The sequence below is a fragment of the Eptatretus burgeri genome, chromosome 7 (assembly GCF_056783735.1).
Source record: "Eptatretus burgeri isolate ZD-2024b chromosome 7, Ebu_testis_v1, whole genome shotgun sequence".
Lineage (NCBI taxonomy): Eukaryota > Metazoa > Chordata > Myxini > Myxiniformes > Myxinidae > Eptatretus > Eptatretus burgeri.
The window spans coordinates 31,720,386-31,732,555 of record NC_140967.1 but is presented as its reverse complement, the minus strand read 5'-3'; the positions used below and the strand labels follow the sequence as shown (position 1 = coordinate 31,732,555).

General features: G+C 45.2%; 1 protein-coding gene across 3 annotated transcripts in view; it reads right to left on the bottom strand.

Moving 5' to 3' along the window:
• The window catches only part of IST1 (IST1 factor associated with ESCRT-III), a 49,900-nt gene that overhangs the window by 14,027 nt on the left and 23,703 nt on the right, over positions 1-12,170 (bottom strand). For all 3 annotated transcript variants that reach the window (XM_085887948.1, XM_085887950.1, XM_085887949.1), the window contains exons 5-6: positions 3,009-3,092; positions 2,789-2,899 (exon numbers count right to left, since the gene is read on the bottom strand). In XM_085887948.1, coding sequence (XP_085744074.1) covers positions 2,789-2,899; positions 3,009-3,092 — 195 coding nt within the window. The remainder of the gene's footprint in view (positions 1-2,788; positions 2,900-3,008; positions 3,093-12,170) is intronic.

Here is a 12,170-nt window from a genome sequence, read left to right as displayed (position 1 = left end):
TATAGACATCGTTAAATACATTCCCTATGGTTGTTATAATTGTAAATAATATAAGAGGTTGAAGCCTCTATTATAATAACCAAGGAGTTTCCAACAATATGCAGTACGTGTATAGTAAAATTACGAATAAGAAATCAAACAAAAACTACTCAAAAATACATTAGCCTATTTATTAGTTTCTCGCGGAACCCCTAGCGACCTCTTGCGGAACCCTAGGGTTCCGGGGAACCCCGGTTGAGAAACACTGGGGTAGAGCATCAACTGTGATTCAAGTCGTCAAGTGATTCTCGTCCTTTTTTCAGGGGAATTGATGCACTGCATTCCTCCAAGCCCATCTTTCGGTGTACTGCAGTTTGAGGGGATGGTGGTGGGCTCTTGACAGAGGAGTCCGAAAAGTAGGCCCACTGGGCTGGTTACTTTGAGCAGCTGTACCAGGCTAATCCACCAGCTGTTGAGTTGGATGTCAGGGGTGTTACTATCTCTCTTGCTGACCCTCCAATCAACTGTGGTCCACCTTTGTTTGTGGAAACACAGGCTGCGGTGAATCGGTTGAAATCTGGTAAAGCTCCTGGGATCTGTGGCATCCATGCTGAACTCATGTCGTTGTATGCAGTTCTGTGCTCTGCCTGGAACACAGGCATCATCCCAACTGACTGGAAGAGGGGTCTTGTTGTCCCTCTCTGGAAAGGAAAGGGTGATTGCCAGGACCACAACAACTACCAAGGGGTAACGGTGCTCTCATGGCTGGGCAAGGTCTTTCCTCGGATAATTCTTGATCGGGTTCGCCACCATCTGCTTGAGCACCACCAGCTGGAGCAGTCAGGCTTCACACCAAAGAGGTCAACAATTGACCGTATCCTTGCTCTTCGGGTCCTCACCGAACACAGACGAGAGTTTTGACAGGGGCTGCTTGCAGCCCATGTTGATCACTGCAAAGCGTTCGATTCAGTGAATTGGGATGCCCTCTGGAGGATTCTTGGTCTTCGCGGGGTGCCACCAAAACTGATCATTCTGATGTCTGAAGTATACTCTGGCACTGAGAGTGCTGTGAGATGTGGTAATACCATCCCAGACTTATTTCCAGTTGTTACTGGAGTTTGTCAGGGGTGTGTGCTGGCTCTCACACTTTTCACCGCTTGTGTGGACTGGATTCTGGGGAGGATGTCGGAGAGATCAAGCTGCGGTGTATCGTTTGGGAAAGTCAAGATATCTGAACTTGATTTTGCAGATGATGCAGTCATCTTTACGGAGACTCTGGATATCCTTTTGAGGTGCTGAATGAGGAGTCAAAGCTTTTCTTTGTTTGTTTTTTGTTTTCTCTTTTTTTTCTATACATTGTCGAGGCTCGTATGAGAGCTAACACACAACGCACAGCAATGGGGGGGGGCATGAGACAAGAGGGGTGCGAGAGGGATGGAGAGGGGAGCACGAGGTATACAAGTTGGACAGCTGCTGGTGTTATGGGTTTCTGAGGTCAAAAGTGAGATCCCGGCTTTAAATGACATGTTGGATCCTGCTATCTTGTCTGTACCCGTTTGTGGTGAGGTTGGGGAGGTCACAGAGAGATTCACTTACCTTGGCAGTGATATTCATGTTGCCGCATCTTGTGAACCAGAGGTCGATATACATCTCAGTTGGGCCTGAGGAGTCGTGGATTCACAAGATCATGGGTGTGGCGCTGTCGGTACCTGTGCACGAGGATGAAAGTCTGATTCTTCAGATCCTTGGTGCTTCCAATCTTGCTGTGCGGATGTGAGACTTGGACTCTGACCAGGGATCTGAGATGGAGACTTAATTCCTTTGGTACCAGGTCTCTTCGGAGAATCCTTGGCTATCGCTGGTCGGACTTTGTGTCCAATCAGCAGTTTCTGAGAGAGACTCAAATGAGATTTCTTACCTGCATAGTCCGTGAGTGTCAGCTGCGGCTGTATTGACATGTGGCTCGTTTTCCTGAAGCTGATCCTGCTTACCAGATTCTCTCAGCGAGGGAGCCTCATGAGTGGAGGAGGCCAATGAGCCGACCACGTGCCTTGTGTTTGCAGCAGGTTGATCAGCATCTCAAGGAGATGGGGATGCACCAGACGGAGGCTCCTGGAGCACCGGTGGAAAGTGGACGCAGTGACACGCTGCTCCGGTGTGTGTTCCCATACCTGACCTATCTGACCTGTGAAGACTGTTCCACCTCCTGAAACCCGAACTATCAAGTCAACAATCAACGACACACACACACACACACACACACACACACACACACACACACACACACACACACACACACACACACACACACACACACACACACACACACACACACACACACACACACACACCTCCTTTTAGTAATGGATGAAACTGATGGATGACATTATTAAATGTAGGCTAATCCTGTTTTTGTGTACGATGAAAGTTAAACTTTTCAACATTCATACTCTGTCATCACAACTTCATTTTGTATCAAAAACTAAACAGATTAAGATATTACGGTACACCAAGCCAAGGAACTGCAATTCAAACCTGTACCTAGCATAATGTTCACAAGGGGTCAAGCAACTCACAAACAACATGGGAATTCCTACTCTTCAGTTAATTGAATAGAGCAACAAAATTCTCACGATATGGTGAATTCACCTCCAACTTTCAGCAATAACAAGGAAGGGAAATGAACGAAACAACTGGTGAGATAGGGGAAGTGAGACAAACAGCCCATTGCTCACTCCATAGTCCACACGTGACCCGTCCCCACACAAAGCCTTTGCAACAAGAGCTGTGCACATTCCGCTGCACGTACCATCACGAATGAATCAGGTTCAAAGGGCACATTGTAGTTCTTGGCTATCTCGATCAGGTAACGCTCCACCAAGATCTTTGGGGGGGCTTCCACACTGAGCTTGGCGATTAGCTGCCAAGAAAAAGAGAAAACAGACAATATAACAAAACACATGCATGTTAGCCATTCAAAAAAAAGAAAAAAGAAGAAAGAACCAAACACAAAGGACACACGAACTTACTCGTTCATTCACGGTGCCATTTTGATTGGAACGGCACAATTTTCCGTACTCTTTGCTGTACTTGGAGCACAACTGATCCGAAACCTGTATATCACAGGTAATTGGCATGCCATCACACTTTGTTCATTCAGCATGTGCAACATATGCATTGTAAAAGATTTTATTATTCTGGGTGATTTTTTTTTTGAGAACCCCAAATAATTCCCATACACTAAAAACTATATCTGTTAGGAACCTAATATTTTGCGTAAATGTAGCCTTATGTTACAGAAATAGGTGACATGATCCCGAGAGTTATCAGGTATCATGAGATTTATCACGTGACCAGGCAGTGAGGTTTAACAGTTGTCACCCAGTCACGCCATGGTGCTCACTGTGGAAGAATGCGTTTCTCGTCGAGCATTACAACAAAAACACATCCTTTAGGGAATGTCAAATTGCATTTAAAAGTTGCTTTGGTGGTCGTACAAAACTTTCATAACAGTGATATGGAAACTGATGAAGTAGTTCAGAGAAACAAGTTGCGTGAAAGTTAAAAAGTACATGCGCCAGCCAAGTGTTGTTACACCAGAGAAAGTCGATGAAGTGCGGGAAGAATGGAAGCAAGCCCGAATAAATATCCGAGACGTTTAGCACAACAAGCTCACTGTTCATGTTCCAGTGCAAGGAAGGCGGCAGCAATCAGCAATATTCCCCAAGAAACGCAACACTGTCGGAGAGCATGCTGCGAAGAATGAATTTGTACCTGCAACATGGTGGTGGACACTTTCAGCACTTCATTTAAAGTAATCAATTGTGTGGATCATGCCACGTCTTTCAATAGCATTCGGCTACAGGTCAGGTCAGGTATGGGAGCATGTGCCAGAACAGCACGTCGCTGCGTCCACTTTCCACCAGTACTCCAGGGGCCTCCGTCTGGCCATCCCCCAGGCAGATGCCAGGCCTATCCCCATCTCCTTGAGATGATGGTCAACCTGCTGCAACCACAAGGCACGTGGTCGGCCCACTGGCCTCCTCCACTCATGAGACTCCCTCGCTGAGAGAATCTGGTGAGCAGGATCAGCGTCAGGAAAACGAGCCACATGTCCATACAGCCGTAACTGACGCTCACGGACGATGCAGGTCACAAATCTCATCCGAGTCTCTCTCAGCAACCGCTCGTTGGACACAAAATCCGACCAGCGATAGCCAAGGATTCTCCGAAGAGACCTGGTACCAAAGGAATTAAGTCTCCGTCTCAGATCCTTGGTCAGAGTCCAAGTCTCGCATCCATAGAGCAAGACTGGAAGTACCAAGGACCTGAAGACTCGGACTTTCGTCCTCCCGCACAGGTACCGGCAACGCTACACCCCATGATCCAGTGAATCCATGACTCCCCAGGCCTGACCGAGATGTCTATTGACCTCTGACTCGCAGCCAGCAGAGACATGAATATCACTGCCAAGGTAAGTGAATCTCTCCACGACCTCAACATCCTCACCACAAACAGACACAGACAGGACAGCAGCATCCAAGATGTCACCGAAAGCCTGGATCTTAGTTTTGACCCAAGAAACCCATAATCCCAACGGCTCCGACTCCTCAGTCAGCATCTCGAGGGCCCCCAAAAGGATATCTAAACTCTCCGCAAAGATGACTGCATCATCTGCAAAATCAAGGTCCGAGATCTTGACATTCCCAAACAATGCACCGCAGCTTGATCTCTCTGACATCCTCCTTAAAATCCAGTCCATACAAGTGCTGAAAAGTGTGGGGGCAAGTACACACCCCTGACAAACTCCAGTAACAACTGGGAATAAGTCAGAGATGGTACCACCACACTTCACAGCACTCTCAGTACCAGAGTAGAGTTCAGACATCAGATCGATCAGTTTTGGTGGCACCCCACGAAGACCAAGAATTCTCCAGAGGACATCCCGATTCACTGAATCGAACGCTTTACAGAGATCAACATCGGCTGCAAGCAGCCCCTGCCGAAACTCTCGTCTGCGTTCGGTGAGGACACGAAGAGCAAGGATACGGTCAATCGTTGACCTCTTTGGTGTAAAGCCTGACTGCTCTGGACGCTGGTGCTCAAGCAGATGGTGGTGAACCCTATCAAGAATTATCCGAGCAAAGACCTTGCCCGGCACTGAGAGCAGCGTCACCCCTCGGTAGTTGTTGCAGTCTTGGCGATCACCCTTCCCTTTCCAGAGAGGAACAACAAGGCCCCTCTTCCAATCAGTTGGGATGATGCCTGTGTTCCAGGCAGAGCACAAAACCGCATGCAACGACACGAGTGCAGCATTTCCACCAGCCTTGAGAAGTTCAGCATGGATGCCACAGATCCCTGGAGCTTTGCCCCGTTTCAACTGGTTCACCGCAGCCCGTGTTTCCACAAGCGAAGGTGGACCACAGTTGATTCGAGGGTCAGCAACAGGGATTGTAACACCCTTGAGTTCCAACTCGACAGCTGGCGGATCAGCCTGGTACAACCGCTCAAAGTAACCGGCCCAGCGGGCCTTCACTTCAGACTCCTCTGTCAAGAGCCTAGCACTCTCTGCTCTAACTGCAGCGCTCCGAGGGATGGGCTTGGATGAACGCAATGCGCGAATTCCCCTGTAAGCGGGACGCGAATCACCTGTCCACAGGTGATGTTCTACCCCCTCACAGATTCCTCGCACATAGGCCTCCTTGTCCACCCTCAGTGCACGTACAGTTTTACTCCTCAGCTCCCTGAACAACTCAGCTCTGCCATTCAGCCTGGTCCTGCGACTCTGGTTAATGGTATCCAGTGTCCCTCGAGAGACAAAATTCTTCTTTGCCCTGCGGTGAGTTCCAAGACATCCACCGGCAACCTCAAGGACGGTGGTCTTGAAGGCATTCCACAACTCTTCAGGACCCCCCAAAGCACCCAGACCCCCCAAGTGTCCACTCAGCTTGTTCGCAAACTCCTCAGCTACTCTCTCATCCCTGAGATTGCCAACATCCAGCCTAGGCTGGGATGGTACCATTCTCCAGGACTTAAGGTGCAGCTTTAGAGTTGCTACAACAAGCCTGTGGTCAGTATTCAGGAACTGAGCACTCCGGTAGACCCTGCAGTTCTGTATCATCCTCCAACGACCGTCAATGAGGACATAGTCAATCTCCTTTGCCACACCGCCAGCGTTGGAATACCAAGTCCAGCGATGAGCTTGTGGGCGCTGAAACCATGAACCAGCCACCCTAAGTCCATGACTTCTTGCAAAGTCAAGGAACTTAGTGCTATTCTGGTTCATAGTTCCTGACCCATGGGGACCAACACACACCTCATAACCATCCCTATCAGTTCCAGTCGATGCATTGAAATCCCCCAAGACTAGAAGTGTATCTCATCTGGGGCACTGATCAACCACAGACTCGAGCGTGGCACAGACTCGAGACATAGAATGCATCCTTCACGGTGAGATCACTTGCCTCAGTCGGAGCATAAACAGAGACCAGGGAAATGACACCTAAGGAGTGACGAATCCTTAATCTCATAATACGCTCGTTGACCGGTGTTACCTCAATTATCATTGGGTCAGCTTATTGGACACAGCAACAGCAACTCCTTGGGTATGGTAACCATCAGAGTGACCAGACCAATAGTCGGTGTAACCACCCACCATTATCTCTCCGCAATCCGGTCTCCGAACCTCAGAGAGAGCTGCAATCCCGATGTCCAAACGCTTGAGCTCAGATGATAACAGAGAGGTGATCATCCTCTCTTAGGGATAGGACATTCCAGGCACCCACCCGAAGGGACCCCCTCAGGTTAACCCAAGGAGATCGCCGTCTGGCGGATGACACCTCAGCACCACTCCGACACACTCTCCTGCAATCTGACCCAGGGATGTTACCCCGTGGTTTCCCTCCTTTCATCAAAGATTGGGAGTCCCGAAGGCTTTGCCCCAATCCCGTCATCCGGTGAGCTGCCCTGCGAAGGGAAGCTGCACAGGAGGTACTCCCACGGAGTGGGTTTTCAGATTTTTTTGTGTTTTGCGGAATGAAAGGTTTTACGGTGGCTGGAGTGCAAATCCTGCCACCAACCTCCTAATAAAAAAGTAACCCAACTGCAAGAGGACGTCCGCAGACACAGTTGGGCACTAGATATGGATGGCCGTTGGCTCACAAGGAGCTCCTCCACCCTTTGACAGGTTTTGTTTTTAATCCTGCTGGGTGTCCATATCCAAACACCCCCATCACCAGAAAACCTGGTGGGGGAGACGGTTTAGTCGCCGACAACCCGACCATGGAACAGGTTAGTACAGGTTTACATGGTACCTGTAGCAGGTCACAGATCTAACCTGACCTGACCTGACAGACATCAGTTGGAGAGCATGCTGCGAAGAATGAATTTGTACCTGCAACATGGTGGTGGACACTTTCAGCACTTCATTTTAAGTAATCAATTGTGTGGATCATGCCACGTCTTTCAATAGCATTCGGCTACATTTACTCAAAATATTAGGTTCCAAACTGATATAGTTTTTTTAATGTATGGGAATCTTTAGGGTTCTCAAAAAATCAGTCACCCTGTACAAGGTATGGTGGCAAAGTGCACCATGTTTAAACTTGAGCCATTTGTCACATTAGATGGGCTGTCCACATGAATGTAAGCAATTACATTATGTAGATAATAGTTTGAATATTATCCGAGGTAAATCCTCCACTTACTGCATTTCCACGCAAAATAACCCCCCCCCCCAGTATACCCCACACTCCGCACTTGGAGGAAAAAGTGCTCTTAGAAAATTTCAGGCACGTATAACCCGCAAGCCAGTTTTCCTCTCCACATGACCAGGAGAAAAACAATCTCCATATTTCTAGCAGCCAACACAGCTTTGTTGTCAAGGGCCAGCGAATGGCTCTTTTCAAATACAACTGGGGTAAAAATGAATATCTCGAGAAAGTGTTGTTGTAATAATTAAAGTTTACTGCATCAATGTGTTAAAAACCAGCATGATTTCCGGTACAGATGCGACCAGACACCACGCAGCTCATTCAGTGGAAATGCATTAAATACTCTGCAGGGTGTTGAATTTTATGTCATTCCACAAAATTGTCCATTCCATTACAAGTCCCTGCCGTACAATATCAGGCGTGTGTTCATTTACCAAGTTTCTTGTGGAGAGCTCACCATGTGGCTTAAGCACTCAAGCAAGTAAATTTAACTTGGGGCCACAGTGGTTATTGTCACATGCCTTGTGGTGAAATACTGTATAACCCGCACACGAGTATACACCGCAGGTGGAATTTTTGGAACCAATTTAATGTAAAGCCAGCGGGTTGTGTAAAAATACGGGAATTGAAAACATCCCTTTGATTGCTGTTGTGGACAATTACGAGGAGACAGAGTAGACGCTGTGCAGTGTATGTTCTGGATCACCTCCACACCCCCCCCCCTCCTCCCCCCTAATCTCCAACTCCATCTGAACCAGCTCACCTCCTTCACATACAGAGCAGCCAGGAACAGGCAGTACCCAATATTTACACCGTTACTCAAGAGAGAGTGAACAGTTCATGATGTGGCAGGTTACATTAACACCCACGAAAGACTTGCAACTAAATTGTTCCACTGTCAGCTGAAGATATCATTGACAAAAGGTGGAAACACAACAAAAAGATTCCTTTGAACCTAAACCGTTTCATTGAACTCCTACCCCCACCCCTAATTTTATACAGCCAAGAACAAATGTGTAATCTTGTGTTAGCCCCACCATCGTCCTTAAAGGGAGACACCTAACGACGTGATCTGTCGGCGTGAGCACCCAAAAGTTGTCACTACATGGAGTGTTGGCATCAATTATTACGCTAACTATTTTGGTTGTGCAAATGCCTTGCTATCATTTATCAGTTTTGGAGGATGCTTGAAGTCTGAGATCTCAGCTATCTATGCAACTGGCATGGTACTTTGCTTTTGCTGGAGGGAAGTGCATGCAGCTTGTGACCTTTTCCTACTGTGGGGTCATTTATTAGATTTGTTTGAAGTAGGTACCATCCATTTGCCTTTCAAAAAGTTCTTTATTTTTATTTTTCTTCTTCTCCTCCACCCCTTCCCCCATCCTATACCTATTTGGAGCTGTGGTTTGTGCTTTTAATTTGTGCTTTAATGGATGATGTGGCTTTTGGATTTGAATTGTATTTTGCAACTGGAAACATCACCTTCCAAATTAAACATGATTGTGCTGGGTTTTTTTTTTTTACCATGCACACGTTATTATTCTCCTAATCATAGGGTGTGCACAACCCACTACCTTGTTCCCAAATGGTCAATATGTGAAGGTAAAACAGTTAAGATGGAGGCAGATCTAATGCTACAGCTCTCTGGAATGAGCAGTCTCCCCATTCAGATATGTTGTTTAAAAAGATTCCTCCAGCTCATGTGCTTATTTAAAATTAACATAAATAATGTAATAATTGATTGATTTTGACATGTTCCTCAAGGCTGAACAAGGATTTGAAGAAGGTAGTCAGGTGTTTAAAGAGATCATGCCAAGGCAAACAGTAAATATTTGAGACGAGGATAAGATTAAAACAGAGAGCAACTAGAAGTGCACTCGGTAGAGCGCATACCTCTGCCATCTAATGCCTGATCCATGAGAACACACCGGGCAGAATACATTTTTGAAATATCATGCTATACAGCACAATATCGTTTTTGGCCCAATCTCTCAATGGTGAAGAATCACTTTGAAAATTAAACAATTCTCATATCCAGATCCAGATTTGGATCTTCACCAAAATCAAATCAATTCGTCGTTGCGACACACCCAACCTGTCCACCAAGTTTCGTCCGAATCCATCCACAACTTTTTGAGATATCATGCTATAAAATCGGTTTTGCCCTATCTCTTAATGATGAAGAATCACTTAAAAAATTATCAGATCCGGACCCGGATCTTCACCAAAATTGAATCAATTCTTCTTTGTCACACACCCAACCTGTCCACCAAGTTTCATCCAAATCTGTACACAACTTTTTGAGATAATGTGCTGCATATCGTTTTTGGCCCTATCTCTCAATGGTGAAGAATCACTTCAAAAATTATAGTAGTCGGATCCGGATCCGGATCTTCACCAAAATCTAATCAGTTACTCCTAACATGTCCACAAAATTTCATCCAGATCCGTCAACAACTTTTTGAGATATCTGTACACAAACAGACAAACGGACAGAAAGTGGTGAAAACATAACCTTCAGTGGCAGAGGTAATAATAGTTAATGAATTATGATGCAAAACAACTTGTATGGCTGGGCAATGTGCCAGTCATTGTCAATAGAGGACATGCATGATGACGTCACTCCAGCAAGAGTGCACAGTATTCGCTGGGAAATACGGAGATCCAATAAATAAATAAATAAAATCAGAACTATTGCATTCCAGGTTGCTTTAATACAGTGGTGACCATTCTACATTCTCTCAATAGTTTGAGGAAGTTATGGATCCAAAAGACTCTTGAGGAAAGATTTTACTCCTGGTGATTTTGAACAGGTTTGTGAACAGGAGGGTGCAAGAAAAACGTGAACAATGAGTCCCAACAATATTTCTTCTGAAACCAAGGAAGTTGGTAACCCCAAGGACTGATCAAGTTTTACTGAAGTGTCTGATCCGATTACCAACTATGAGTAATATTGAATTCCAGTTGGAAATTTCTTCAAAAATCTTACCACACAAGTCAGATTTTTGAAAATGTAAAATAAAGATATCAACACATTTCTTTGATGCTTGTATTCTGGCCATGATAAGAATCTTTGAAGGTGAAGAAAAGGTGGGTTTTGAACAGTTTCCTTCAAAAGTTACATTTTTGGATGTTGTCTTTGTTCAATATTGACCACTGCTCCCTTCCCCAACTCACATACTAAATTCTTAGTTACCCTCGCCAAAGGAGGTTATTGCAGTGCATTTGTTAGTCGATTTTGGTATTCTGTCTGTCTGTCTGTCAATCGCTTACAGGTCACAATTTAAAACTGATCTTCACAAAACTTCACAAGTTGTAGAGGTAGTCTCAACTGAGAAACCTATTGATTTTGAGGTCAGGGGTCATCTTGAGGTCAGATTTCCAAAATCGTCATTTTTCATCCGATTCACTTGAAATTTGAAGAGGATTTGCATATTCCGTCACTGAATTGGGAAACCAACTATTTTTGAGATCAAAGGATCAAAGGTCAACTCAAGGTCAAACTTCTCAAATCATCAATTTCATCTGAAAAATCGTTAATTTTCATCTGATTAGCCTGAGAGTTAAGCAGCAACTGCATAGTGCATCACGGAATTTGGAAACCAACTACTTGAGGTCAAAAGGTCAAAGGTCAACTCAAAGTCAAATTTCTAAAAATCAGCAATTTCAATGTGAAAAATATTCAATTTTTATCCAATTGACCTAACCTTTGATTAAGATTGTCAATTTTAATCTTAATGAAATGGACAATTTGATGCATCCATGGCAACCTGTGCAGAGGGATGTGTGTGTGTGTGTGTGTGAGGATGGGGGGGGGGGGGGTAGATTTTGCAAGCACGACATCTTTTTCTTGATTGTATATTTGTTTGTCCGCACAGAACTTTCGTGATTTTCTTCGTAACTGCTTGTCGGATTGAGACAAAATTTTCACCATTGATGCGACGACTCACGTACAATGTTTGAATGATAATTATCACATTATGTCACGTGGTGTGGCAGCCATGTTGGTAAAACAAACATTTTGGACCTCTGTATCTCTGAAACCGCAGCAAGGACAAAAAATGGAAGCTTGGCACGAAGCAAGTACTCCTCATGGGGAATGAGTGATTTTTTTTTACGTCATAGGTGCCTTCGTTATGACATCATGATTGCATATGTATAACACTACATCGATCAGTATGAAAATTGAGGGTCATCTAGGGATAAAATGCTGCATAATTTTTTGATGATGTCATTGGTCACGTGATTCGGCAGCCATATTGTTTGGTTTTTTTTTTAATTAAAAAAAAAAACCTTGAAAATTTTCTTCTCTGTAATGGCTAAACAGATCGAGATGAAACTTTACACACGATTGCCTATCCATAAGGTTCACACATATGATGTCAAAGGTCACATGATTTGGCAGCCATGTTGGATTTACCCTAAAACATATTTTTTAAATCTTCTTTCCACAACAGTTGGACAGATCGAGGGGAAACC